Here is a 27,500-nt window from a genome sequence, read left to right as displayed (position 1 = left end):
GTTGTCACGCTGGTACCCAGCAGATTGCTTTGTCTGTGAAAACCCACCACCGCTTTTCTCTCTCTCTCTCTCTCTCTCTTCTGGAGTTTGACGTGACTTTTTTTTTTCCACACAGCAGGTACTTTTTTTTTGGGTGGGGGGGATGCCTTCAGGGTGTGTGTGTGTGTTTTTTGGGAGGGGGAGTGTGTGTGTGTGTGTGTGTTGCTGTTAAGCTCTCGATTATGAATCCTGATCACGAAGTAGGTGGACTTCAGGAGAGGAAAGGATGGATGGAAATGTCTAACAATAGGTACAGGTCTGAGCTGAAACATCCAATGCATCTGTATCTCTCTCTCTCTTTCTCTCTCTCTCTCTTTCTCTCTCTCTCTCTGTGTCTTTGCACACTCACTCACACACACTCACACCACACACACACACACCACACAAGGCAAGACTTTTTTTTTACAGCAAGCCTTTTGCTCTTCATTTCCTCCTTGTGATTTATCTTTCTTTAATCGGATTTTTCTCTCTCTCTCTCTTTTTTTTTGTGGCAGATATATATATATATATATATTTCTTGCTTCTCAATTGAAAGCTCGTGTGGTGGTGGTGGTTGTTTTTTTTTGCAATCCATCAGCGAGCTTGGCTCAACGGTGATGGTGAAAGGGGAGAGGGAAGGGGAGAGGGAAATTCCTTCACCTGTGTGGCTGTGTGTTGTGTGTGTGTGTGTGTGTGTGTACAGCGTTGAAAGTAAACCGAGTTGGCGTAAGTGTGTAACTTGTTCAATGACGGGTTAAATGGATAAGAGGGGTTAAAGATAAGAGGGCGATGTTATTTTTGCGAGTGGTTTGGACCTCAGGGTTGCCCGTCACACAAGGAAACCAGAGGAAGTTAAGCCACCAGAGGGCAACAGGGATTGCCAAACACTTGCACAAAAGAAACACCTTTGGGGGAGAGAGAGAGAGAGAGGTGTTTGGTCCCAACGATGCACTCACACCATCACCTGATGGAGGAGGCTCTGACGTTCTTCCTCGAATCGTTTAGCCTTTTATTCCACTTTTAACCCCCCTCCCACACCCACCCCACACCCCCCCCACCCCCACCCAAAAGAAAAAAAATTAATTAAAAATGCGTAGGGACGGTTTGAATGGGGACTTTGCTTTTTAAACGTCCTTGACATTGACCAGTGCAGGAGATGTCACAGTGCGTGAAGTGTTTTTTTCTCCCCCACCTTTATTGAGATAAAACACAATAACACACACACACACACACACAGAGAGAGAGAGAGAGAGAGACATACACGAGGACAGACGTGGGACATAAAGGGAAATGAAGGGCGAAGGGAACAATTCTCCTGCGAGGAATCAGCATTTGGTATCAAGTGGGAAATAACAAAGCGAAAGGTACAGATAGATAACACATTCCCATAGTCAGTGGATCTTAACTGCCTTGAAAAGTGTCACGACAGACAGACCGCTCAGAAAGCCACGAGGTATAACATATATCTGCATTCATTGCAGATATATATCGTCGAGGCGGAGATAATAATAATCGGATCCGTTTCTTTAGAGAATTTATTGCGTTCCCTTTTTTTGTGTTTTGCTGTTTGCATTTATTGTGTATTTTGCTCTCAGCGCGAGACCGATCGACATTAAAGCCACGAGAAGGGGAATCGGGACTTTGGGGGTATATGTTTCATTGCGATTGCAATCAATCTCTGATGTGAAGCAGAAGCGGGAAGGGTTGGGGTCACCGTGAAAGGTGCAATCAGGATGTGGTGATCAGGATAAAGGACACCTGTAATCCAGTCTCTGAATAATATATAATACAACGCTCCATCTCTTCCTCGTGTGTCCACAATATCGCTTTACATTTTCCCACAGCAGCACATTTCAAGGTAAAAAGCCTATCCCAAATGCCACAGGACATGAAGTCTTACCACAACACAGCGCACAGGTGAACACTTGCTTTCGACTGCACATTAGTATCAGCTGTTCAGACACCGGAATACACACAGAATGGTTAATGGTTTCATTAGACTCGGGTTTTGATATTCTTGGGCTCCCGTTTATCACGTTTCACTGCACAAATATTGCATCTCTCTTGTGGCAGCAAAACTAAAACAGTCTGTGGGCTATGTGGGTTATAAGACATGCACATGCTGCCAAGTCATTTTATAATAATAATATGATAATAATAATCCTTGCATTTGATATCTTTTCGATTGCCAATGGGGTGAGGTTGGAGGCTTGAAGACATTATCATAATTCCATTGTTTTTTTTTCAAAGAATGGAAACAATTTTGATGTGTTACACTTAAATAAATGCTTACATTTGATATGACACCTTTCATACCGGGATCATGGTGTCTCAATGTGCTTCACGGGATATACTGTGAAGAGTAGTGACTATTTTTGGGAGGTGATTGGGATGCAATTGGTGTGGATATGACCATTGAGCGTTTCACAAGAGAACATGGGCGAAAGAACGAGACTGTGTCAAACTGTATTGTAAATTAATCTTAAGAAATACGCAACAATTTGTATTTTTGTGCACAATATTCACCCTGGAAAGCCCTGAAATCGAGATGCTATTTTTATCTTAACCTAAATACAACGATTACACGTCTTAACAGTGTTTGAGCACATAACTTAATTGAATTCCATAAACCATTGTCCACACCAGGCAGTTTGCCATTACACATTGTAATGTACTTACCATTTCAAGCAGCAGGGAAACAAATCTTAATAAGTATAGAGGTTTTAATGAAAACAATTATTTTAAAGCAATTCCTCTTACCGGGTTCTTTGTAACCTGTAGAGCCCTTTTTATTTGATTCAAGCAAGTCTGGAAGATTTGCATGTCTGGTATCAAATTCGTGTACCAAGATCAAGATTATCCATCCATTTCATACACAGCTATTAAAATAATCCCTGCATTTGATATAGTGCCTTATTACGTCTTCAAGACATCTCAAAGTGCTTCACAGAATATACTGTAAAGTTAATTGACTCTATATTTTGTGGGTGAAACACAGCCTAATTGTTCACAGCAGTATCCCACAAACAGTCGTGGATTGAGTGACTAATTTTTTTTTGGAGGGAATTATTAGCCCCGGTAAAGCAATCCACCAATCGATTATCAACCTGCTTCCTACTTACTGCTCGGTAAACAGAGGCATGTGGAGTAAGGAAACTTACCCAACGTTTCACTCTGGCGGGAATCAAACCCAGGTCTCTCACTTGCAAGGCAAGTGCTCCAACCACTGAGGACTCATCACTCTAAATAACAATTATACAGTGGTTACCAGTATATATCCCGTAAACCTTGGATTCCAGCACATTCTGATAGATCGGTGTAATGTTACGCTCAGGTAGGTTACATATTTACATCTTCAGTATCATTAGAAATGGCAATACAGTAGTATTTGTATTGGATGTCGTACATCTGGTGAATGAACACTCACCTGAAGTGACAAATGACAATATCCAAACTGGTTTCACATAGCTCTGCACTTTCCTTTATGGAAGACTTGCAAAATCAGATTCAGTGCAACCATAAGTGAAGTTTATTTTTACTAGATGTTTTACCTTTGGTAGAGAAATGGAAAGGGTTACTGTGGTCAGAATATACATTTGAACTTTAAAACAAATGATCTTCATATCATCAAGTTAGCTTGGGAAATCAAAAGTCACAGGTGTAGAAAGATTACACTGAAGTCAAAAGATGAGGCAATAATAATAATAATCCTTGCATTTGATATAGTGCCTTATCACATCGTCGAGACATCTCAAAGCACTTCACAGAATATACTGTAAAGTGATTTGACTGTATATTTTGTGGGTGAAACTTGATAAAGATTCTAAACAAAAAGCAACACAATTCATCATCATTATTGTACAGCCCAAATCGCAGACAGGAAAATCAGAACAGGTAATGTCATTCAAAAGTATTAAAAACAAGAACAACACAAGTTATTAGCAAATTTTTCCTTTTATTTAAACTATTTCCCAGTTATTACAAACATTTCCCGATTTCATTGTGGGTTAAGAACACAGGATACATTAATTGTTTTTACTATATGCTTTTGTCTTCCTAAATGTTAAAAATCATAACAAATTAATCATAACTTCTTACCAAGTTTCAGTTTTTTCCAACATACTAAAATGTGTTCAGGACACTTTTTAAGATTCTGTCTTGTGCATTATCTCATTTCACAAATAGGACACAGTGAAAAAGAAACACTAAATATAAGATATATGGTGGTTTAAATAAATGGGTAACAGAATCCCAATTAAAAATATAATTACAAAATAATTATGATTTGTATCTTCTTTCTACGTTAAGTTTTGTTGCAAGAATGAGTGCATCAATGGGGCAACTGGTCTGGAGCAGTTACTAAACCAGATGTGCAAAGAGATCCATTGATAAATACACAATTGAAAGAACACACTAATTGCAGAAGCTCCCTAAGTTAAATGAATGCATCTTTGCCTTCATTAATTCAGGTTCTTCACCCTGCTAGGTTCAATAACTCCAAGTCAGTTTCCCTGACAATAATTCACACTCACTGTTTAAATACAGATATTCAAAACAAGCAAAGACAGAATAAATAAAAGAACAATTGATATAAATAGAACAGGATATTGTGGCTTTCTCCCCTTTTAGGCCTTTTACAGTATTGGGAACAATTAAAGCAGCACTCAAACCATGAATTCGAGGCCTCATTTGATTATGATAGAACCTTGACCACACTTCACTCATATGATGTTAGGAGCTAGAACGACAGGAAATGTGTCAGAGAGGGAAGCTGAACATTGGGAGATGTATTTAAGAATTCTAAGGTTTGCATTTTTCAGCAGTTACACAGGAAAACACAATGGTACCACATGGTACTGTATTTTGTCAATTTTATAGTTAACTACGGTTTTGGTAATAATAATAAACAAATCATTTGATTTGCCATCTTAGCCCTCCCTGGTACTGGCTTGTTGAGACTAAGATTTTAAAAGCAGATGCCATGACAATTCTAACAGGTGATTGTCTCGTTGGCATTAAATGTGATGTAAAGGTGATCAAGATATAATTCATCCAGATGTAGAAGGATCGGGGGATAAGCATATCACATGCCTGAGATACAAGGTTACAATTCAAAACACTACTATTCATAGAAAATGCCACAGGTTATCTGGATATCTACTTGTTTTACTATAGTTTTAGGCAATATAGAACTGCATTCCACACACAATAGTGTTGCCACAAAATAAGAAACTGTCAGCAAATTGTCATTACCCAATTTCTATGGAGAACATACTTTGGAAGAGGTATATGGTGCTGATAGTAGAAGTCTGATAAGTAGTAAAAGTAGTAGATGTATTCTGAAATAGTAAAAAGTACTTGAATTGACCATCAAATGGCTTTGACTGAACAACCCGTAAAATATCAGGTAGAAAATAGCAATGTATAATTTATGGGCTTGTGGGTTCTCTGTAAGTAACGCAAGTGAGGGGTTGTTGGGGAGGGGCAGCGTGATTGGATTCCAGTCTATTAGAAGTAACCTTAAGCATGAAAAGTAGATAGAAATGGTTTTATCCACTGAATTGTAGGATTAAAAGAGGTCTAAAAGTATAGATCCAGAAGTGCAAACTAGAGTTAAACTGTAACCAGAGTTATAAGGTGATGATTCATGTCCAAAAGATGTTTTCTGCATCTCTTTCGGTTCCCAATGTAATAAACCAGTAATGCACTCTTGTAATCATCCAGTGATATATTTTATGGAATAATTTTTAAAAGGTTTTAGTTTACCTTAGTCTTTGTAACTCTGATTTGTAGCAAAAGGCACTGACGGTGAAACTTGCTCTTTAAAATAGTAATTATAGAATGCATTTAAACTTGTAGGAATGTTTTACTGCATATACTGAATTTAAAATAACTTAAGCTAATAAAAACAAAATCACGACAAATGAATAACTTGATTGATGACTAATCCAAAGCCAATCTAGAAGTGCTGCAACATACGTGTTTGTGTAATTGAAGCCCTCTAAGTAGATTCATTGCTAGATGAACCTGAATGCTCCTCATCTGAATTTGGACTGCTCACATATTCCTCATCCTCTTCACCATCACTCTCCTCACTGCCACCTTCATCGCTATTGTGTGACTCAATATCGTCATCTTCATCATTTTGATGAGTTGCTTCATCTAATGTAAATAGGACATTCACGTATAGTTATCACATACAAATGTTTGTAAACTTAATTTTTTGAGGGTGTAGGTCATGCTGGGAACAGTCCAAAGTGGTAAGGGTGGTTAAAAAATGTATTTCAGGAATTATCTATTAACATTAAGGAAATATAGAATAGAATAAGGAATTTGGAAGAATATTTATCTCAAATGGATACAAATTCAAGATATTCTACTTAAAGATGAGAAAATCCTATCATACGTACACAACACATAGTTTAAGTCACTTCACTTAGTGACCCTTATGGACTGTAATGTGAACATAGCAAAAAAAAATTATAAAAGGTACTTTCACAGAGTCTACGTATCAATGTAAATAACAGGCCATTTCTCCTATAATATTTTAAAATAATATTTTTTTCAGAATATGAAAACCCCTCAAATTTTGGCTTAATCACAGTCGAATTCAAATTTAAGAATAAAATATTCCTCACTGAATAAGTAGTACCTATGACCTAAAGTTAGTGGAATATTACATTAATCAAAACCAATCATAAATTACAGAAACTAAAAACATATATACAGGATTTTACACACAAAAGTAGTAGTGTTATTGCATTCCATGTCCCCAAAGCTTGAAGCACATTCATTCCAATAATTATAATACTTGACTTAACACTCTAGAATTTTATGATATCCAACCAATTTGAATTTTTCATCCATAGATCATTTTTTCAGACTGGTAGAGCATGAGGCCTGTATCAAGTTGTCCAATTTATACGACGTGGGTAGGTGTGGCAAAGTCTAGTACTCAGATATTTGTTTCTATCTCACAAATAAATAACCAAACGTATTTGTTTGGATTATAGTCTGCCGTAGTGGACCCAACATAACACCTCCATAAAAATTAGGATAATTTAAAATAAAACTTGTTAAGAAGTGTTACGAGTCGAAGGTACAGTCACGTCCAAGGCTACCTTTAATTAATCTTAAAAAACATTTATAAGCAAATATGATAGAGATTAAGAACTCTCACTGATAGGCATAATCTCATAGAGAATATAATATAGAAGGTCCCAAATCTGAAAGTACTGAATGTAATAATATAATAATAATCCTTGCATTTGATATAGCGCTTTTCACGTCTTCTAGATGTCTCAAAGCGCTTCACAGAATATGCTATATGAGTACTTGTTGCTCTAATTATCAATGGTACTAATATAGGTCTATCAGGAGTAGTTGGAGATACAGACAGCAGACAATCTGTATCTTCTCTGTACTTGGCTAAGTAGCTATTCATCAATGCTATCCCCTACACCTAGAGGAGCATCTAGCAGGGCAGGAACATACATCCATCAAGGAGAAGTACATGGCACACAGGGGCAATTGTGGAAATACACATTAAGAACATACATTAGCAGACACCAATGGTTCATTTTACCAAAATATCTTGCAGTGCATCATTCTTTACTGTGCCTTAAAGGAAACATTCAGTTGTAAAGCACCAAAAAAAATCTAATGTTATGCCCCAGGAACTAAAAACTGATGTTGAATAGCATTTCCATGGTGACAAGTATGACCAATTAGGGTCATATTGGAAATAATATTGCCTATTTTCAAAGCTCATCAAAACAATTTAGTAATGAGCAGATGCCCCCCTGCACAAAATGACCAGTGTGTCGATGGTGACTGCTCTAGTCTACACAGACCTGGTGTGAGGGCATTTCAATCATCTTCTGAGCAATTGGGTCAGTCAGAGCTAAGTGCAAGTTGTGTTGAACTTAAAATGAATTTATGAGCTTGTGTGATGCCATGAACATCTGTGCAAGAACCTTTTTTAACGATAGAGATAGAGATAGCTTTCTGTATATGGCAGAAAGACTTGAAAGCAGGTTTGACTCCATAAAACAAAATCAGGAATGTAGACACGGCAACCCTTTTCTGAAGTGTGCAGAAAAGCAGTGACTGTGATCCTGTCACAGCACAAGAAATTGACCAGGGCACAAAAAACTGTTTCTCATCCCCTTTATGGCATTATTCTATCACAAAGTGCAAACCGAGAATTACATTGGATTCCATAGGGTAGTGATTGTTAACATCTGGTCTTTTCCCAACCACTCTCTTCCACATACTGAGCTGCATATGAGTCCAATACTTCTATTAATGACTGCATAACTCAACATAAAAGGCTAATTATATTATTTGGCTACAAATTAACAGATTTCCTTTTCCCTCCAGAAATAATTTGTAGCTTTTATTTTGAAATAATAAAACATTTATTATTTTATTTTGAAATAATAAAACCCTTTTAAAACATATGGACTAGCAAAATGGGACACTATTTCTAATTTCCGTTAGCTGTGCTATGTTCAAATAATCAGAATATCATAAGGGTGTGTTACTTTAGAATTTAAAACAGTTCTTTTAAAATCAAGCAACCAATTATACATTCTGCACAGTAAATCACAATACATCAGTTTCTTTTTTAAAAAAACTAATTAAAATATGCAAAAACTTAATCTAGTTAACAGTTTTCTCATAAAAATGTAAATTATTTCCTTTCAGGACATTTAGGGCATATTTTACAAAGCAAGAAAAAGTCACATTCAAAGATAGCAAGTAAAGCTTTTTATAGATGAAAATAACAGTATAAAACGAAACAATTAAAATATACATGTTTTAATGAATTTTAAAGTAAAATTCTTTGTATAACAATACTATTTCTAGTATGAATATATTTAGTATGAACTCTTCTGAATGTTTCAATGAGATCTATAAGATACAAGATCAGTTTTCTCAGGCTTACCTATATGTAGCTTTGCCTCTATAAGTGGCTTAAACTGTAGGGCCTCTGAATTATCAGGCTCATAAATGAGAACTGCAAATTGGATAGCACAGAAAGAACAAAACACAATTAGTCTTCAGACTGGACTTTAACAGCTAAACACTATTGTATACTGATTATTAAGAATGGAATTGGATATCAAGGGTAAGATATGGACATGGATTTGAAACAGGGAAGGAAACGTAGGGTAGTCATTACGGGAGATTCGTCAAAATAGGGAGAAGTATTAAGTGAGTCTGTACTGGGACCCCTATGTCCCTGTATAAATTAATGACCTGGATTCATAGATTTACTGGACGGTAGTTAAATATGCAGACGACACCAAGTTGTGGGGGAACTGTATCATCAATTCAACATTGAATGCTGAATATGTTTCAGTTTCTGATTTTCCAATACCTAAGAAACAAACGTTACACTTACTCATTTCACACAGTTTTTTTGCCATCAAGTAGTCGCGATCCATTACTGCTTTCAAGAACTATGAAAACAAACATCAAAGACATAATTGTATTACGGAAAAAAAATAATGGTGTGCTTTGGTCCTTTTAATTGTGTGATCTAGTCGATTACAATATGAACAAACACTAAAAATCTACTTCATCTAGGATGCTACAATCTTCTGCAGTCTCATTAGTATTTGAGTTTTCTTGTCAGCAAGAAGTGAGGCACCAGTTTTATGCAGCAATGGTCAAACCTCATTGGAAGTTTTGTGTTCAGTTTCGGGCACCTAATCTTAGAAAGGATACAAAAGTCTTGGATGGCACCCAGTGATGATTCACTAGATATCCCTGGGATATACATTCTAGTTCTGATAAGAGGCTAGTTAAACTTGAATTATATTCCCATTTTAAATAAGAAAGGTTATTTCCCTCTGGTAAACAGAGACAATAATACACATTAGAAGTAAATCAATAACAACATTTCAAAACATTGGATTGAGTAAATAATTGATGAAAAATAATATTAAGGGAAAGATAATTTGGCTCTCAGGTAATCATAGTCAAGTAATTACAGTAATTAGAAAGCAGATAAACAAAACTCACCAAGATTTTGCCCAATTAAGTAGTTAGACGAAGAAATGGCAAATGAACTTTAATGTAAATAAATGCAAGTTAATTTCTATTGGAACACAAACTACAGATATGTAAGGGTAGATATTCCACTTGGAACTAGTATTAACCTTATTTTACAAACTACTGATAAGCAGTTTAAAAATTAAGATTGAATTTAATAATTTGCCAAATGGTGTTTGGTATAAGGAAGAGTAAATTTAGATTCAGGTGGAATTTCTCCCCAGAGTCTGTGAACATCAACAACAACAAGATTACATTAGTATAGCGCCTTTCACATCGGGAGGACGTCCCAAGGCGCACTTAAAACTGGCAAACATTCCTCAATATGCTTATGGATATTCAAAATCAACATAGGTTAAGACATCTATGCACTCAGTATGAACTGCACACTTATTAAATTTGACTATTAGCTTTCACCAAAGGGCAATTTTTTGTGCAGAGTATCCCTTCCTCAGATAAATAAACCCAGTATTTTGACTGTTATAATCTATTAACCCAAATGGGAAAGTGTATTCCAATAATTTCATGGATTACTGCAAATAAGATAATAGCTCTTAAACTGCTCATAAAATGATAGCAGTTACTGGTCTATAAATATATGGTGTTCATGTTTCATGATTGTGAAATATTCTCATTTGGATGCATAATTGATATGGGGAAAAAATGAAGTCCATGAAACAATTAAGTACCTGTTTCCAATAGAGCAAGGATCAAATTTAATTTATATAATACAATAACCTGTGCATCACAATTTTGGGCTAATATTTCTAAAATTATAGTCAGACTTATTATAATCAAATTTAATTGATGCATGAGTATGTAAAATGTTTCATTTCAAGATAAAACCAAGGAAGCTCGGGTAGATAAAGGATCCAAAATTGTACTCGTCCTTAGGGCATCTTAATACTGCAAACTATTTTTAGAGCTTTGCCTTCTATTTTTCTCTCCAGTACAGAAAGCATATGGGTCGGAAACATGCTGATAGCTTTTGTACAGTGTGCTTTTTTACAAATGCTGTCATATTTGTTTCACTGCCCGATTTTAGCTCTGACAACAAAAGTATTTTATTTTTGACACGTGTCATTGTGAAATCGAAGAATCAATAAAAACTTGTCAAACTCACACTATTCTGACTTTGACAATGAACCCCACGCAAAACATGACTGAATGCACGAAAGTCAACTAAAATTGAGGTAGTTATTAATTCTGTAAATAAGTTAATCATTTTAATTTATGGTTGCCTGGCAGCACCCCAAAGTCAGGGTGCTCACTAGTGTTGGAAATGGAACTCATTTCAACAAGAAGCTGAAAAGGATTGGGCACTTATGTTATTTTATGTAATTACTGCAAAGTATTCCAATTTATCCCATCCAATGTGGCATTNAAAAAATAGATCTTTATAAAGAACATCCTCAAATTTTGGGTCACGGGAATGAAGTGATTAGAGTGACGTATACATTAGGCTCTTAATTTGTATGTAATTTTGCTTTAGATTTTTTTTATTCTCTCCTATGAATCACATGAATGTATTATTCCACAGTGATATCACAATAGGACCCACCCTCAATTAATGCTATTCAGTGACAATTTTAATTATTGACAATTTCTTCATTTATTTGAGATGGCTATATTTCAAAATAATTGTCCTTCCAATGATGATCATGTCACAAGAACATAAGTTTGGTCCAGATGAAAAAAAAGAGCATTCAGCCCATTTGATCTCATCCTTTTCTACTGTCTTCTCATCAAAGTATCAAGTGCTCCGAGGTGCCACTATAAGGGCACTATATAAGTGCATTTTTTAAAAAATGAGTTGTGTTCTGGCCTCAATTATCTTTTCTCGAAGCTTCCTTTGTTATTTATCCCATCTCTCCACACGCCTAATAGTAATCCCTCCAAAAACCAAAAACAATAATAAATTGGTCATTTTCAATCTACGACTGTTTGTGGGACATTGCTGTGCGCAATTGGCTGCCGCGTTCGCCCACAAATATACAGTCAATTCACTTTACAGTGTGTTCTGTGAAGTGCTTTGGGACGTCCTCCCGACGTGAAAAGCGCTATATCAAATGCAAGGATTATTATTATTATTATTATGAACCCTTAACTCAAAATCATGTTAAGGGTTTTGATGCCCATGCATAACAGTATCAAGATTTCTACAGAATGTAGAGCAGATATCATACTTAGGTTATATAGTGCTCTTGTTGGGCTATATTTAGAATACTGCACACAATTTGGGTCATGACCAGTGATTTATTGTATAAAACTGGAAAATTGCCCATATTATGAAGCATTAATAGCAAACAACTAGTATATTCTGTAAAGGTTTTGATCAATTTTCTTATATTTAATATTCTAATAAAAATTAATGTGGACTTACCTTTTTGCAACATAGACAAAGCAAACAATTCTTTTATTATGTAAAAATAACAGAGTAAAATAGGAATTGGTTTCCGTTAAAGCTAAAGTAGCTTTCCTTACCTTTTCTCACCTGTTGAGGACGCTTCCTTAATTAATCACAACACTTTAAATGATAGAATTTTTGTTAGATTATTCTATTTTCTAACCAATTTCTTTCACACTTGCAGAACTCTTCTGCTCTGGAATCACAATTCCAAATATAATTTGTAGCCTTTCGATAAAAAATTACTGACAAAAAGTGCACCTCTCAGGCCAGCAGGTGACACTCTAGAACAGTATCACTGCTCATCAACAGTGCTTATTGCTAAAGAATAGGATCATCTGCCATCAATTATAATTTTTTCACAAAACACTGTTTGTAACCATACAACTAAAAGTACTAAAACCTGAAATGCACTGTGATTTTTACACTGCAACCATATAACATGATTAAACACAAAATAAAAAAGCATACTGCTTTCAACTAAAATCTAGTGTGCAACATTAGAAATTGGTTATAACTGCTAATAGAGACTGGTTATAATTGAATTTTAAAAAACAACTCCTAGCAAAGCCAAACACAATACTCTTTCTAAGCATGCTTCCAGACTTTCGCATCTTGCAACCATCTACTCGATGGGTGAAAAGATAAACTACACAGGGCAAATTGATGGGAATCCATTTTCAATTGTAACATTGAAAGAGTTAATGGGGAATGAGTTAATTTCGGGAGTAAATTAGCAACGGCCGTGCATATTTATTCCATAATTTACAGATGTGACTTATAGTGGGGGAAGAAATTCCATTCAGTCAGTGGAAGTCACAGACAATCACAGCCTTGCACGCTGAGAGTAGGACAAGGCGATCCCATCCCATAGGATGTATTATGTGCAAGGGTAGCTTTGCAAGGTTGGAACACAAATTTATCAATGCAACATGGGAACCTAGTTGCATTCTGTGGGATACCACAGAAGAATATAATAATAATATTGCTTGCAATTGATAATAATAATAATCTTTGCATTTGATATCATAGTAATAATAATAATAATCCTTGCATTTGATATCATAGTAATAATAATAATCCTTGCATTTGATGTAGCGCCTTATTACGTCTTTGAGACGTCTCAAAGCGCTTCACAGAATATACCGTAAAGTGAACTGACTGTATATTTTGTGGGCGAAACACGGCAGACATGGTGTCCCACAAACAGTTGCGGATTGAGTGACCCAATTATTAGTCTATTTATTTATTTTGAACTCCATTCGCATGCTATTCACACACAGTAACAAGTTGTATTTTTTCAAGTTCTATGTAATACTCTAATAACAAACCATATGGCTTGCATTTCCCTTTTCAATAGTATGTCTATTCAGTTTGGTACAATATATTACTTTTTTTATAATTAAAAAATAATTTTCACCTCCCCAAGCAACTGTATTGGTGCTCTTTTTCCCTCAGCTTCACCGTTTTCTTCACCATTGTCTTCATCTTCTTCATTTTCATCATCATCCCCAGAGCTTTGCAAAGCTTCTACGGTATTGCCCAAATTGTGTGACTGAATGCTTGGTGTACTCCCTTCATCATCTCCATCTTCACTTTTACACTCAGCACAGTTCCCACTGCTGCTCGAACTTTCTGCACTTGTTGAGAGACTGCTTGAGTTGTGTGTTGTCAATGATTCGGCTTTCTGATCCTTTCCATCTGTAAACAGATGAAGACCAATTAATTTCTGAAAGGATATCAAGCATTTCTGAGAAGTATGTGACAAGAAAGCATTGCAATTAAGGTGTTGTGATAGAGTACTTGGTACAGTATTTCCTGTACATCCAGCTAGTCCGAGCTGGTTCACGCAAAACAAAAATGTTTTACAATATCAGTAATGAGTATACCGAAATGTCATGTTTCAGTCACTAGGAAGAAACCAATCCATGATATTCAAAGTAGATCTCAAAAGTGGAACTTTTGTCCAAAGGTCATCAGATCATTAGAAAGTTCTGAAGAATAACATATAGATTGTACTATTTATAAATATAGAGCAATGAATGATGAAATCACAAAAATGCTAAAATTTAAATAAAAAACTACCTGTCCTTTCCTGCATATGGAAGTTTTTTTTTGTTGTGTCCAAAACATGTGTTTTGTGGTAGCTCGATTGCATTGATGATGTTGATGGACTCTGTTGGTACATTCCATTTCTAATAGGAAAATAATTTCATAGTATGAAATACTACCTTACAATATGTATCCAAACATCTTCCACTTTTCAGAAATAGAAAATGAAACATTTCAAAATAAGATACTGTACAGTGGTTAGAACACTCGCTTTAAAAGCGAGCGACTTGGGTTCGATTCCTGGCAGGGTGAAACCTTGGGCAAGTTTCCTTACTCCACATGCCTGATAATAATCCCTCAAGAAAAAAAAACAATAATAAATTGGTCATTTCAATCCACAACTGTTTGTGGGACACTGCTGTGCGAAACTGGCTGCTGCATTTCGCCCACGAGTATAGTCAACTCCCTTTACAGTCTATTCTGTGAAGCACTTTGAGACGTCTAGAAGACATGACAAGTGCTATATCAAATGCAAGAATTATTATTATTATTATATTGGTCACGTCGGGAGGAAGTTTCAGTGTGCTTCACAGGATTTAATGTGAAGAGTTATGTCTATGTATTTTGTAGGCGAAGGATGCATCAACAACAACTTGCATTTATATAGCGCCCCTCATGCAGAGTAGTCAGCATCCCAGAGCAGTCATTAAGTCATCATGCCTGATCAACGTAGAGTCAGTTGTTTGTTTCTGAAAGTGTATTAAAATAATAGGGTCTAGCTTCATTTCAAACCAAAAACTGTTGGCACCACATTCGTGATTGTGCATTTCCTGTGCCTTCTTTGCAAATGTTTCTGAGAATTGGTATCTCACATATAAGACAGAGATGTGACGATCCTTAAATTAACAAAACGGGGAGAGAAATGGAAAACTTTTGAGGTGCCTCATCTGCAACTTTGAAACCTCCTCCCGACATGAAAGGCCCTGTAAGGATTATTATATCTTTACACTGCAAAAAAAACACTTTCATCCACAGCAAATTGAAAAATAGTTATGTAGAGCAGTAAAAGGATAACAAATGGATAAGAAAGATAGAGGGAATACAGATGGAGCAGTCGTTCATCAGAACAAGCTGGAGAAGCCCTTTATATAGATGTGCTCAGACTAGAAAAGTATCCTCTTTTATAAGCTGCTCCTGAACTGGCAGGCGGTTTAATGTCTCAAACAAAGGATGCAACAACAACAACAACAACAAGATTCCATTTATAAAGCGCCTTTCACGTCAGGAGGACGTCCCAAGGCGCTGCACAGTTGGGTCATGACCCGAGCAGGGGGGAAATGGTCAGGGTGAGGGGAGGGAGCGAGGAGGGGGGAAATGGTCAGGGTGAGGGGAGGGATGGGAGGGAGCGAGAAGGGGGAAGAGAGTCGAGAGGGGAGCTGAAGGCTCGGTCAAAGAGAAAGGTTTTGAGACCGGCCTTGAAGGAGGAGAGGGAGGAAGCAAGGTGAAGGCACTGGGGGATGGAGTTCCAGAGCCTCGGGGCTGAGAGGCTGAAGGCCCGACCACCAATGGTAGGGCGATTGGGGCGGGGGACGTGGAGCAGACCGGAGCCGGAGGAACGGAGGGTACAATCTCCAATCTCCAACATTGCATTGGAGAGTCAGTTTAAACTGTATGAGTTCCAAGTCCTTATGCGGGGCTTGAACCCACAACCTTCTGTCTATTCAGGTCCAATTATGCAGCAAAATCCAAGATCATCTCAGAATTCAGACTGGAAGCTGTCATCATAAAACTTCTCATACCGGGTCGCTGATTCCCCTTTGTCAACAGCAGCGTTGTCTGAAAAACAACAAGAGACGACACGTCAGAACAAGCAAACAGTAAGACCATTTGGTAATTCTCCATAACGTGTTTCTTTTTGTTGATGAACCGGTGTCATCTACCCAAGCTTATAAGAATTACAACTAGCATTATTTTTACCAACCATCTTCTGGAGCTATTACACCATCCAAATACCAACAAATAGTGTAGAAATAAAATGTTAATTTTTTAACAGAAAAGGTAAGGAAACAACAAACATATTGTCAACCAGGTCTTCCACATGATAGTATCTATTTTGAGTTCCCTGAACACAGTAGTTGAGCCCTTCCTTCAAAAGGCTAGAAAAACATACCTTCAGGATCAAGTACTTCCAATTTTCCTGTTGAAACCTGTAAAAGTGAAATTCTAAGATTTTTCTAAGATATTTTCCAGTCAAAAACATTTGTCAACAGCAAATTACATTTGTATAGCGCCTTTCACATCAGGAGGATGTTCCAAGGCGCTGGACAGTCAGGGATCCAGACCCGAGCTGGTGGTTGGGATCAGGGGGCGTGGAGGGCGGGCAGCGTAGGGGTGACCAAACTCACAGTCGAAGAGGAGGGTCTTGAGACAGGTCTTGAAGGAGGTAAGGGAGAGGGCGAGGTGGAGAGACTGTGGGATGGAGTTCCAGAGGGTGGGGGCAGAGAGGTTGAAGGCCCTTGTCATACTCTTACCATTACTGAAGAAGCTATCTTTTTTGCAGAACACGGTCTAGGAAAACACAATGGAACAATTATAAAATGTTTCGCAACAAGGACATCTGCATTGCAAAAACATAGCTGGGAGAGACATGGTCAGAGTACATACAAGCAGACAGTGGGATGGACATACAAGAAATGTTATAACAGTATATTCAAAGTGTGATTTCAATTTAAAACACCCATTTCTTCACTTAAAGGTTGACCTAAGCTGTAAAACAAAGATTAAAATAACACCGCACTTAAATGAAATTGGAGTAATCCTAAGAACAAACCGTGGGAGACTGCATTCAGTCTTACACAGTCTAAACAAATTACCTGTGGAGCAAAGGTTTAAAATAAGTTATCCTGCCCAAAGCATATAGACAATTGATTGTCAAACAATGTTAAACATGTAATTAAAAAGAAATGCTATGAGTTACCTAACTTCAAAGTTAATTCATTTATTAAAAATAAATTAATATTTTGATAGCTTTTGGATTTTATTTCTAAATTTTAGAAGCAAAATCCCCAAACTCTTTAAGCTTTGAAAAGTTGAGCACCAACAAAAACCTTGCATAGACCTGGCCCAAGTGTAGTACATTACTTACTGGCTCAGTACTTGAAAAGTATTCACAATAATTCCAGCTATAACAGACAAAAACAGAAGAAATTTTAGTAACGTAACTGGAGGAATTTCTCTCCAACCAACATATACAAACAGGATTTGTATCCTATTTGTATATGTTGGATTTGTATTGTAAAATGTAATGAATGTTTTACAATTGATTTCCAAAGCAGTGCTTCTTTAGTCACAATTAATGAATGAAATTCATTAAGAAAACTGAATACCACAACAATAATAATAATAATAATAAATCTATAGTGAGAAAGGAGCTGTTTACAGACAACACAAAGGAATAAAATTGTAGCTGACCATCAACATGTTGCTAATGATATACAGCGAAACCAACAAGTAGAAATGACCGCAGAAGAATTAAGAATGTTGATTTTCTGTAATGATGTCATAAAAAGCGCATATGGTGTATGTTTATGAGATGCGTTTGAGGTTAACACTCTGAAACACAAGACAAAATGGAACTGACAAATAGCTAATATACTGAAGGGTTCAGCTGAGGTGGCGGGTATTCAGTCTCACTCTAATACAGAATCAACAACAACCTGTATTAAATTAATAATAGTCAGTTTATTTTCTCATCAATAAATATTTATTCACAGAAAATAATAATGTGGTTAAATATGAATACATACCTTCTGCACCAAGTACTTCTAATTTTCCTGATAATCCAAGAGGTGATTTCTGTTAAGTAATTTAATATTATTCATTATAAACACAAATGCACTATCAAATATATCAAAACCTCGACAACAAAAACTTTACAATTGTACTGTTAATTCAACATCTCAAAAAGACGCCATATCAAATGCAAGGATTTTTATTTTTACTGACTGCTCCCATGGACAACCTCCCTTGCTGGCATTAGTGACCTCATTGCAAGGTCCAATTGTTGAGTTTTCTTTCCAATTGTGACACAAATTCAGCGATGGCTTATGAGCAGACTGAACAGAAACTGAACAGAAAATCTGCATAAGTCTTAAAGCATGCCAGAACTGAAAGGGAAGGATCCCTATTGAGCAAATGACCGAAGAAAGTGTTAGGAAATGTGCAAAAGTAAGTAAAATTTTCAGCTTTCACTGTCTCCCCAGGGAGCCTGTTCCATAGATTTACCATTCGCTCACTGAAATGTTTCCACAGATTAGTTTTGAATTTACCCCCCTTTCAAGCGCAGACTGTATCCTCTGGTTCTACTGTTCTGGACAAGATGAAACATCTTCTCATGGCTTACATTATCTGGTCCGTTTAGAATACTAAAAACAGTAATCATATCACCTTTTAACCTTCTCTTTGCCCGGCTGAACATGCCCAGTTCACCAAATCGCTCCTCATATTCCAGTCTCTCCATCCCCTCAATCTAACTGCCCTCTGTATTTCTCAGTCACTGCAACATCCTCCTGTACTGCGGTAATCAGTACCTGTACATAGTGCTCCAAATACGGTCACACCAAAGATTTATAAAGTGACAGGATTACCCCACTATTTTGGCTCAATATTGACCTTTTAAATCATTCCAACATTTGATTTGCTTTACTCACTGCCACCGAGTATTGTTGCAATAGCTTCATTTTATTGTCAATCGGGACAATAAATTTAAATACTATAACAACGCCCGACAAGGATATCTCAAAGCACTTTACAAAAACAAGTTTAGGTGAAGTGCAGTGACTGGGGAAATGTGTAACCTGTGATTTTTGATATCAAAACAAAGTCACTTACCATTTGTAAAGCAGGCCTCTTGCCCGTAACACACAATCTGGGAAAAAAAAAGCAAATTGAACACTTCAGTTATGATATTCCAAAATTATATGTGAGGCGCTGTGAGGAGGTGGCCTCCTTGTTTTGGACAGCCGAGGGTCCGATACACGCGGGAACCCATCACCGTGCTTAAGAGTATCCAATCCAAACTGCGAATTCTATGCATCCCACCTCTACTTGGAAATTCCTGAGGTATTTATTGGAATGGAATGCCCACACTCTCCCTGGAGGGACGCATCCCGCTTACCTAATTCCCGGACAGCGTATTGACTTCTGGGAGCCGTAACCAGCTGGAATCGCGCAGCTTGGCGTTGCGAGTGCTGCTGTCTGCCAAGCTTCCCCGACGCTTGACCGGCGAGGACCACCCTGCGCACCAGGGCTTTGCAGGGTTACAGGAGCCGAGCGGGTCGACTTCCCTGCCCGCAGTGACCGACCGGTCTGCCGATGAGCCAGGCCGGGTGGGCTGTGCTGCCATCAGCGGTGCACTGGAGGATTTTTGCGAACCCCCACCCCCCCCCCCCCCCGGCCCCCCACTCCCCCCTCGGGAGGATAGTCAGGGGGGGTAGCACTGACGCCGCTCCCCAGTCTGTACTGTGTGCAGTCCCTCAGCGTAATGCTTAGAGCACACCCCAAGCAAACTAAGGGACCCGGGTTCGATTCCCGGGGGTGTGGTGGGGGGGGGGGGGGGGGGGGGTGAAACTTTAGGCAAGTTTCCTTACTCCACACACACACACGCACACGTTTACCCAGCAGTAAGTAAGGAACCCGGTTGTCAGTCAATTGGCGGATCTCTTTCCCGGGCGGGCGGGCGGGCGGTGGGGGGACGGGGGTGGGGGAACGGGAATAATCCCTTCAAAAAAAAAAGAATAAGAAGGAATAATCGTATATCGGTCCCTCGATCCATGGCTGTCTGTCGGACGCCGCTGCGGCCGTTCTGCCCGCAGCAGCCGTGCAGTCGATTCGCTCGGCGGTGTACTGCGGCGGAGCGCTGCCGGGACGTCTCGAGGGGGGACCCGATGAGGCGCCGCGTCAAGCGCAAGGATTATTATTATTGATTAAGTCATTAATTAATATTATTATCATCATCATCATCATCAGGATTGTTAACACACACTCTCTCTGACACTCTCCTCTGTGTGGGTGGGTGTCGTCCTCTCTCTCTCTCTCTCTCTCTTACGACATTATAATCTCTATATGATGATGATGAGGAGGAGGAGGAGGAGGAGGAGGGAGGAGGAAGATTACCTGCTCATGTGGCCGAGCCCTGAAGTTGCCAGTGAGTGAGTCACCGACGGGGCGCAGCAGGTGTTTCGCCGCTTTCATTCGTTGGGGGAAAAGGAAAAAAAAACACACCGAGAAGTTTTCCTTTGGCTTCTCACTCCTCTCTCTCACTCTCTCTCTCTCTCTCACTCTCTCTCCGCCTTCACAGTCACTGATCCATTTTCAACCGCGTTCAACCCATGGGACGGTAGAGGCTGAGAGGCTGCGGCCTTGGCCTCAGGCCGCCCGCTTGCCCGTCTCCCCTGGCAACCGCTGGCCCCGCCTCCTCCCCCCTGGCAACCGCTGGCCCCGCCTCCTCCCCCCTGGCAACCGCTGGCCCCGCCTCCTCCCCCCTGGCAACCGCTGGCCCCGCCTCCTCCCCCTGGCAACCGCTGGCCCCGCCTCCTCCCCCTGGCAACCGCTGGCCCCGCCTTCTCCCCCTGGCAACCGCTGGCCCCGCCTCCTCCCCCCTGGCAACCGCTGGCCCCGCCTCCTCCGTGTGGTGGGGGGCCGGGGCGGGGGAGGAGGTGTGGTGGGGGGGCCGGGGCGGGGGAGGAGGTGTGGTGGGGGGGCCGGGGCGGGGGAGGAGGTGGGGTTGGGGGGCCGGGGCGGGGGAGGAGGTGGGGTTGGGGGGCCGGGGCGGGGGCGGGGGAGGAGGTGGGGGTGGGGGGCCGGGGCGGGGGAGGAGGTGTGGTGGGGGGCCGGGGCGGGGGAGGAGGTGGGGTGGGGGGCCGGGGCGGGGGAGGAGGTGTGGTGGTGGGGCCGGGGCGGGGGAGGAGGTGGGGTTGGGGGGCCGGGGCGGGGGAGGAGGTGGGGTTGGGGGGCCGGGGCGGGGGAGGAGGTGGGGTTGGGGGCCGGGGCAGGGGAGGAGGTGGGGTTGGGGGGCCGGGCGGGGAGGAGGTGGGGTTGGGGGGCCGGGGCGGGGGAGGAGGTGGGGGTGGGGGGCCGGGGCGGGGGAGGAGGTGTGGTGGGGGGCCGGGGCGGGGGAGGAGGTGGGGTTGGGGGGCCGGGGCGGGGGAGGAGGTGGGGTTGGGGGGCCGGGGCGGGGGAGGAGGTGTGGTGGGGGGCCGGGGCGGGGGAGGAGGTGGGGTTGGGGGGCCGGGGCGGGGGAGGAGGTGTGGTGGGGGGCCGGGGCGGGGGAGGAGGTGTGGTGGGGGCCGGGGCGGGGCGGGGGAGGAGGTGGCGTGGGGGCCGGGGCGGGGGAGGAGGTGTGGTGGGGGGGCCGGGGCGGGGGAGGAGGTGTGGTGGGGGGCCGGGGCGGGGGAGGAGGTGTGGTGGGGGGCCGGGGCGGGGGAGGAGGTGTGGTGGGGGGGCCGGGGCGGGGGAGGAGGTGTGGTGGGGGGGCCGGGGCGGGGGAGGAGGTGTGGTGGGGGGGCCGGGGCGGGGGAGGAGGTGTGGTGGGGGGCCGGGGCGGGGGAGGAGGTGTGGGGGTTGGGGGCCGGGGCGGGGAGGAGGTGTGGTGGGGGGCCGGGGCGGGGGAGGAGGTGTGGTGGGGGGGCCGGGGCGTGGGAGGAGGTGGGGTGGGGGGGCCGGGGCGGGGGAGGATGGCGTTACCTTACCTGAAAGGGCGTTAATATGAATGTCAGTTGTTGGTGGTGATGGAATTCCACAGAGTGTTAGTAAGAAGCACTCATTGTAGGAGATACGGCTGCGGCTGTATTCCCCCACCCACACGTGACTGAGGTAACCCAACTTCCCTGAACACTTTGCCGCTCAATGTCTTATTTCCACTTTTTAACTTTCCTTTTCGAAATAAATCCAGTCCGGTCCGCAGTTCGGTACAGACATCTCTTCTACACCGTACGGGTCTATTGCCCAGCACAGTGCAATCTCGGACTCGGAGTGACACTTTTAATCTGCCTTTGATCAGGATAGGATGTCTCTGGGTACCTGTCGAGGCCAATGAAGTAACATGATCATGATCATATCTGTCCACTCGAGGCAGCTGTGAAAATAAGTTGGAATAGTTATGTTTGCAGCAGGAATCAGTGTTCATAGCTTCTCAGTGCCGTCTAAACGCTCAACGCCTGGAGTTCAATTATGTTCTTTGCACTGATATTAACGACGACAACTCACATTGATATAGAGCACTTCGTGCATCGAATGGTTTGCAAATATAAGCAGAACTGATCGTAATAGCTAATTGGTGAAATCGCAGTTAATAAAAACCAGTTACACCAGGTCCCACTAATACCATAAGATGAACAACTACTGTAAGTAATCGGGTCATTTGCAAATTTGTCAAGACACAAGGAGAAACTCTTTCTTTTTAAAATCGTGCCATGAGATCTTTTAGCACCCAAACCGAAATCGCCATTGAAAATCCATCCGAAGGGCAAAATGGAAAAGTCATTTAAATTACGGGAACATGGGAAAATGTGGCTGTTACGGGGATGCTGGAGATTTAACCTGGGATCTCACACGTGTAAAGCTCTACTGTCGAACAGCATCGCCAAGCCTTTGTATATGGGTATTTTCCCCAGGAGACTAATAACGATAAGTCATAAATTAATTTCTTTTCAAGTCTGTAGACTTTCATCAACTCTTTGGAGTGCTGCCAATGGATTACCTTGTCGGGGTGTGTGAGCAGATTGCCAAGCCTACCAATGACATAATTTATTCAGCAGTAATACAGTGCTTACTTACTACAAAATAGTTTCAGAGATCAATCTAGCAGCAAGTGTGCTGCGACACCGTAACTTTCAACAAATCTTTGTCTTGATTTCCTAAAAGAGCAGTCTTTTGAGCTGAGCGAATGTGAGCTGATGTCTTCAGCCAATTGCAAGAGACGTGTTACCGTATGGATCAGTGTTCAAAAATTGGAGGTGGCATGTTATTTAAGCATTTGAAACCAGCAATAAATAAAAATATTTTAAGGAACTTTGTTAGAAATAAAGGTTTAAATAATAAAAATAGAAAAGAGAACGAGGAAACAAATGTTGATTCTTGCTGATATTCTGGTAACAAATCTCCACCTTACAACTGAGTGGTTTTATTGCTGTATTAAGTGGAGTTTGTTGCATAATGGTTTATGAACTGAAAATAAGAAAATGTCTGATCTATGAATCCTGAAACTCAGCTCAGACAATAATAATCCATACAATTAATATAATGCCTGTCACATCAGGAGGACGTCTCAAAGCACTTCACAGGATTTACTGTGAAGTGTAGTGAATCTATATTTTGTAGGTGAATATCACAGCTAATTGCGCACATCAATGTACCACAAACAGCCTTGAAGTAATTGACCAATTTTATTTGGGAGATTGTTGGCCAGGACACTGGCAGAAACTCCCTTCTCTCTTCGAGTAGTGCCATGGGATATTTAACATCCATCTCAACAGGCAGACGACATTTTCATCTGACATACTGAAATATTTCATTTGACACACTGAACCCCGAGCAATGCAGTGGATCTCCAACAGTGCATTGTAAAGTCCTATTATGGGGGTTGAACCTACAAGATTCTGACTCCGAGGTGGGAGTTTCCTTTCCTTAAAAGGTTTGTCTGTTTAACAGGAATTAAAAATCATTTAAAGATGATTCACGGTGCACAGCTGGAGTGCTGAACCATGAGGCCAAGACTCTAGGCTATAATGATGATTGCAACCGAGGAACTGCTGTTTGCCTCTTCAGTGTGGAGCTTCCACTGACTTCCGCTCTATCAGAAGGGCTAAAGACCAATAGTTTTGTATTTTCTAATGAGAAATGTGTCTCATATTTATCAGCGGGTGCTGTAAAAAGAGGGGAAGAGGGTGATACCTGTTAATAAGGTTGACAGTTCTGGTTGCCAGTTGAATCTCCTTACTCTGCCCTTTCATTTTAACCCAATGCGCACTCAGGGGCCCGCAAGCCTCGGCTCTTGCCAACCTGCGCCTAATACTTTCCGGAATCCGATAAGCAGGATGCATCCCTCTAGGAATGTGCTTGGCAGATTTAAGAATGTACAGTTCAGAAATCGCGAGGGGCAGTTAATTTGCAAGCGAGAGACCTGAGTTCAATTCCAGGCAGAGGGCGAAACCTTGGGCAAGTTTCCTTACTCCACACAGAGCCTAATAATAATCCCTCCAAAACCAAAACAATAATAAATTGGTCATTTTCAATCTACGACTGTTTGTGGGACATTGCTGTGCGCAATTGGCTGCCACGTTCGCCCACAAATATACAGTCAATTCACTTTACAGTGTGTTCTGTGAAGCGCTTTGGGACGTCCTCCCGACGTGAAAAGCGCTATATCAAATGCAATGATTATTATTATTATTATAGGGAGAGAATTTATCTCTGGAATTTACATGTCTAGGTGGGATGCATGGAATTCTCAGCTTTGTTTGGATACACCTAACCGTGGTGATGGGTTTCCACATGTGTCAAGACACCTGCCTGACCAAACAAAACACTGTGATGCATTGAAACTGGAGACATTACACACAAACTGAAACCATTGTTCCTTGTGCGGATTAATCAAAAGGAGTCAGTCATTACAACAACAACTTGCATTTGTACTTACATAGCGTTCAATTCGGGAGGACTTTTGTGTCCTGTAATTTTTGTTACCTTTCACAGATTGTCTCCAGTAATGTGCCTTTAACAGAGCTGTATAAATATTACTGAAGCTAATCGGCACAATTCCATGTTTAACTTTGGAGAAGAAATATACAATTTAAAATGTACTGTATATAAAATATAAACTTGCTAAAGACTGAGGAACAAAAACACTTTCCTGATGAATTGTTTAGGATTTTATGCACTCAGTTCTGTTACTTTTATTTGAAACGGGTTAAAAAGCAAATTCTACCAGAGTTTAGCAATAAGACAAATGTCCCTTGAGGTTAATATGGGCTGATCATCATGGAATTTGTGGACAACATGTGTTCTCACTTGATGTCTGAAAAAGTTTGATGTTTGAACTCCTTTAAACTGGCAGTTTTAAAAGGAAAGACTTTTTAAGTGTCCAAATTTAATCAAAGGAACTTGAATTCCTTTCTCACATCTGTTGTGTTTCCAACATGACTTTCCAAAGATGTATTTTTCTCTGGCTCGTTCGACCTTGTGAGATTTGTCACGCAAAATATATACAGTCAATTCACTTTACAGTATATTCTGTGAAGCGCTTTGAGACGGCGCAAAGATGTGACAAGGCTCTATATCAAATGCAAGGATTATTATTATTATGCATGGACTCAGATCGAGCTATACTGTACCACTCAAAATTGTTTTTTGTATTGGTTAATGTACTATTTGCATTAGGGGGCACTGTTGAGAGAGATGGTGTTCTTGTGACCATATTGGACCCAGGGCCAATTACCACTTTTCAAACTGGACTACATACAAAACCTGCTCCACGATGTTACTCGTCATCTTTACCATAAAGGCGAGTCAGCAAACTCACGTTATTCAAACAATTAAAGGACATTTAAAAACAAGATATTGTACACCCAAACTATCTAATGATACTCAAATGTTTGCATTTCTTATTATATAGAAAATGATTTTACGTTTACAAACCTCAGAGGTGGTGACATTGCTCAAATTGGAGAAAACTAGAAACAAAACACCATCCGTATCCTACAATTTAGTCTTTTAAGAATTGAAAATCAATTTATGTTACTATCCATTTGCAAAATTAACATACTATATCTACCAATGGCTGTTTGCAGTTTTTCTATAGCTGTGCAGTTCAAAACTTTTTCAAAAACTATGTTTATTGCAGTAATCAGTGAACGATAATATCCGCATTGCTGTAACTTTACAATATTATTTGGCCATTGATCCATGTGCAGCAACAATAAGGTGTACAAAGATTACCCCCAGCTCTGTATTAACTGGAAGTATTCAATTTACAACTTTCTCTGCTTCAATTGGTTAAACTTATGGGAGTCATAAAACAATAGCAATGTAAAATGTCTCCTTGCAAAAGAAAAACGATCTTATCTGTCTAAAGCTGCATGTTGTAAAGAAATAAATGGAACAGTAAAATGATAGGAAAACAACACTGTGATGAGAACAGGAAGGCGGCAAACAGGCCAACATAGAAGGACAGATCAAAAACATAAAACATAACTCATGTGTCTGATAATGTCTACACATCACATCAAGTTTCCTAGAAAATGTGTCATATTAAAATAATGTCTAATGTTTTAGTGAGTAATAAGAAAGTTCTTGAGTTGAGTCCTTTCCAATGACCCTAGTGTGATATTTCCTTACCTTACAACGTGGTCAACAAGTTCCAAAACATAAACTTGGATCCATCTTCTACATAATTGCTTCGTACTAGTACCAGCCTTTTTTATACGATTAAATAAATGACAGTTCAGATACAAAATAAATACCATTTCAGCGAAGAACAAATATTTACACGTGTAAAGCAGATTGTTAATGCCATTCATGTAGAGATAACACACTGCAGAGTCGCAATGTAAAATAGTTTTTTTTTATAGAAAGAAATATGTTATCAATTCTTTCTGATGGGATTTTTATGTTTCATGGAAGTCTGATTTAATCATCATCATACTTCAAACGTTACAGTGAAATGCGACAGTGCAAAATTGCTTCCAAATTGCTAGTCTGACACTGACATGTTTCACCTTGTCACCATACCAATTAAGAGGTCTCCTTTAATTGCATTGTGAGGAATAAACCTGTGTTTTTTCTCTTTAATAAATTCTCTTAACAGTTTTTCTCTTAAGGGTGTGCAGATCACTCTTCACTCGAATGTCAAAACTGAATCAAGTGTGGCAAAAGTAATTATTCATTTTGGCAATTTTTTTTCTTC

At 40.2% G+C, this 27,500-nt stretch overlaps 2 protein-coding genes across 4 annotated transcripts in view; both read right to left on the bottom strand.

Annotated features, from left to right (window-relative positions):
* LOC103176432 (glutamate decarboxylase 1) overlaps positions 1 to 60 on the bottom strand; it is a 29,914-nt gene extending 29,854 nt beyond the window's left edge. Inside the window, exon 1 of the mRNA XM_042336416.1 lies at positions 1 to 60. This exon is cut by the window's left edge and continues 413 nt beyond it. The gene's annotated coding sequence lies outside the window, so the exon portion shown is untranslated.
* A 3,893-nt stretch (positions 61 to 3,953) lies between these two features.
* Positions 3,954 to 21,020, bottom strand: erich2 (glutamate-rich 2). 3 transcript variants are annotated; one of them, XM_007889966.2, is made up of 12 exons: positions 20,714 to 20,769; positions 19,430 to 19,466; positions 18,346 to 18,394; positions 17,685 to 17,721; positions 17,071 to 17,107; positions 16,710 to 16,746; positions 16,339 to 16,375; positions 14,573 to 14,682; positions 13,908 to 14,188; positions 9,428 to 9,485; positions 8,969 to 9,040; positions 3,954 to 6,180 (listed from the first exon to the last, which is right to left on the bottom strand). In XM_007889966.2, the coding sequence occupies exons 1-12, from the start codon at positions 20,719 to 20,721 to the stop codon at positions 6,020 to 6,022; spliced, it is 924 nt and encodes a 307-aa protein (XP_007888157.2). In that variant the 5' UTR covers positions 20,722 to 20,769; the 3' UTR covers positions 3,954 to 6,019. The 3 variants fall into 3 exon arrangements, with proteins under 3 accessions (XP_007888157.2, XP_007888155.2, XP_007888156.2); XM_007889964.2 differs by lacking the exon at positions 16,710 to 16,746 and having other exon boundaries at positions 20,714 to 21,020; XM_007889965.2 differs by lacking the exon at positions 17,685 to 17,721 and having other exon boundaries at positions 20,714 to 21,020.
* Positions 21,021 to 27,500: the final 6,480 nt, after the last annotated feature.

The sequence above is a fragment of the Callorhinchus milii genome, unplaced genomic scaffold (genome assembly GCF_018977255.1).
Source record: "Callorhinchus milii isolate IMCB2004 unplaced genomic scaffold, IMCB_Cmil_1.0 Scaffold6, whole genome shotgun sequence".
In the NCBI taxonomy this organism is placed as follows: Eukaryota; Metazoa; Chordata; class Chondrichthyes; order Chimaeriformes; family Callorhinchidae; genus Callorhinchus; species Callorhinchus milii.
The sequence above is the reverse complement of the archived record's forward strand: the minus strand, read 5'-3'. Positions and strand labels throughout refer to the sequence as shown.

Excerpts from the sequence above, each read along its gene's own strand:
- erich2 (XM_007889964.2), bottom strand. The coding sequence starts at position 20,791 with ATGAAAGCGGCGAAACACCTGCTGCGCCCCGTCGGTGACTCACTCACT. Across the intron at positions 17,108-17,684 it reads ACTTTTCAAGTACTGAGCCA|ACCGTGTTCTGCAAAAAAGA; the intron begins GTAAGTAATGTA and ends GTGTTTTCCTAG. Across the intron at positions 9,486-13,907 it reads CAATACAGTTGCTTGGGGAG|TTCTTGAAAGCAGTAATGGA; the intron begins GTGAAAATTATT and ends TTGTTTTCATAG.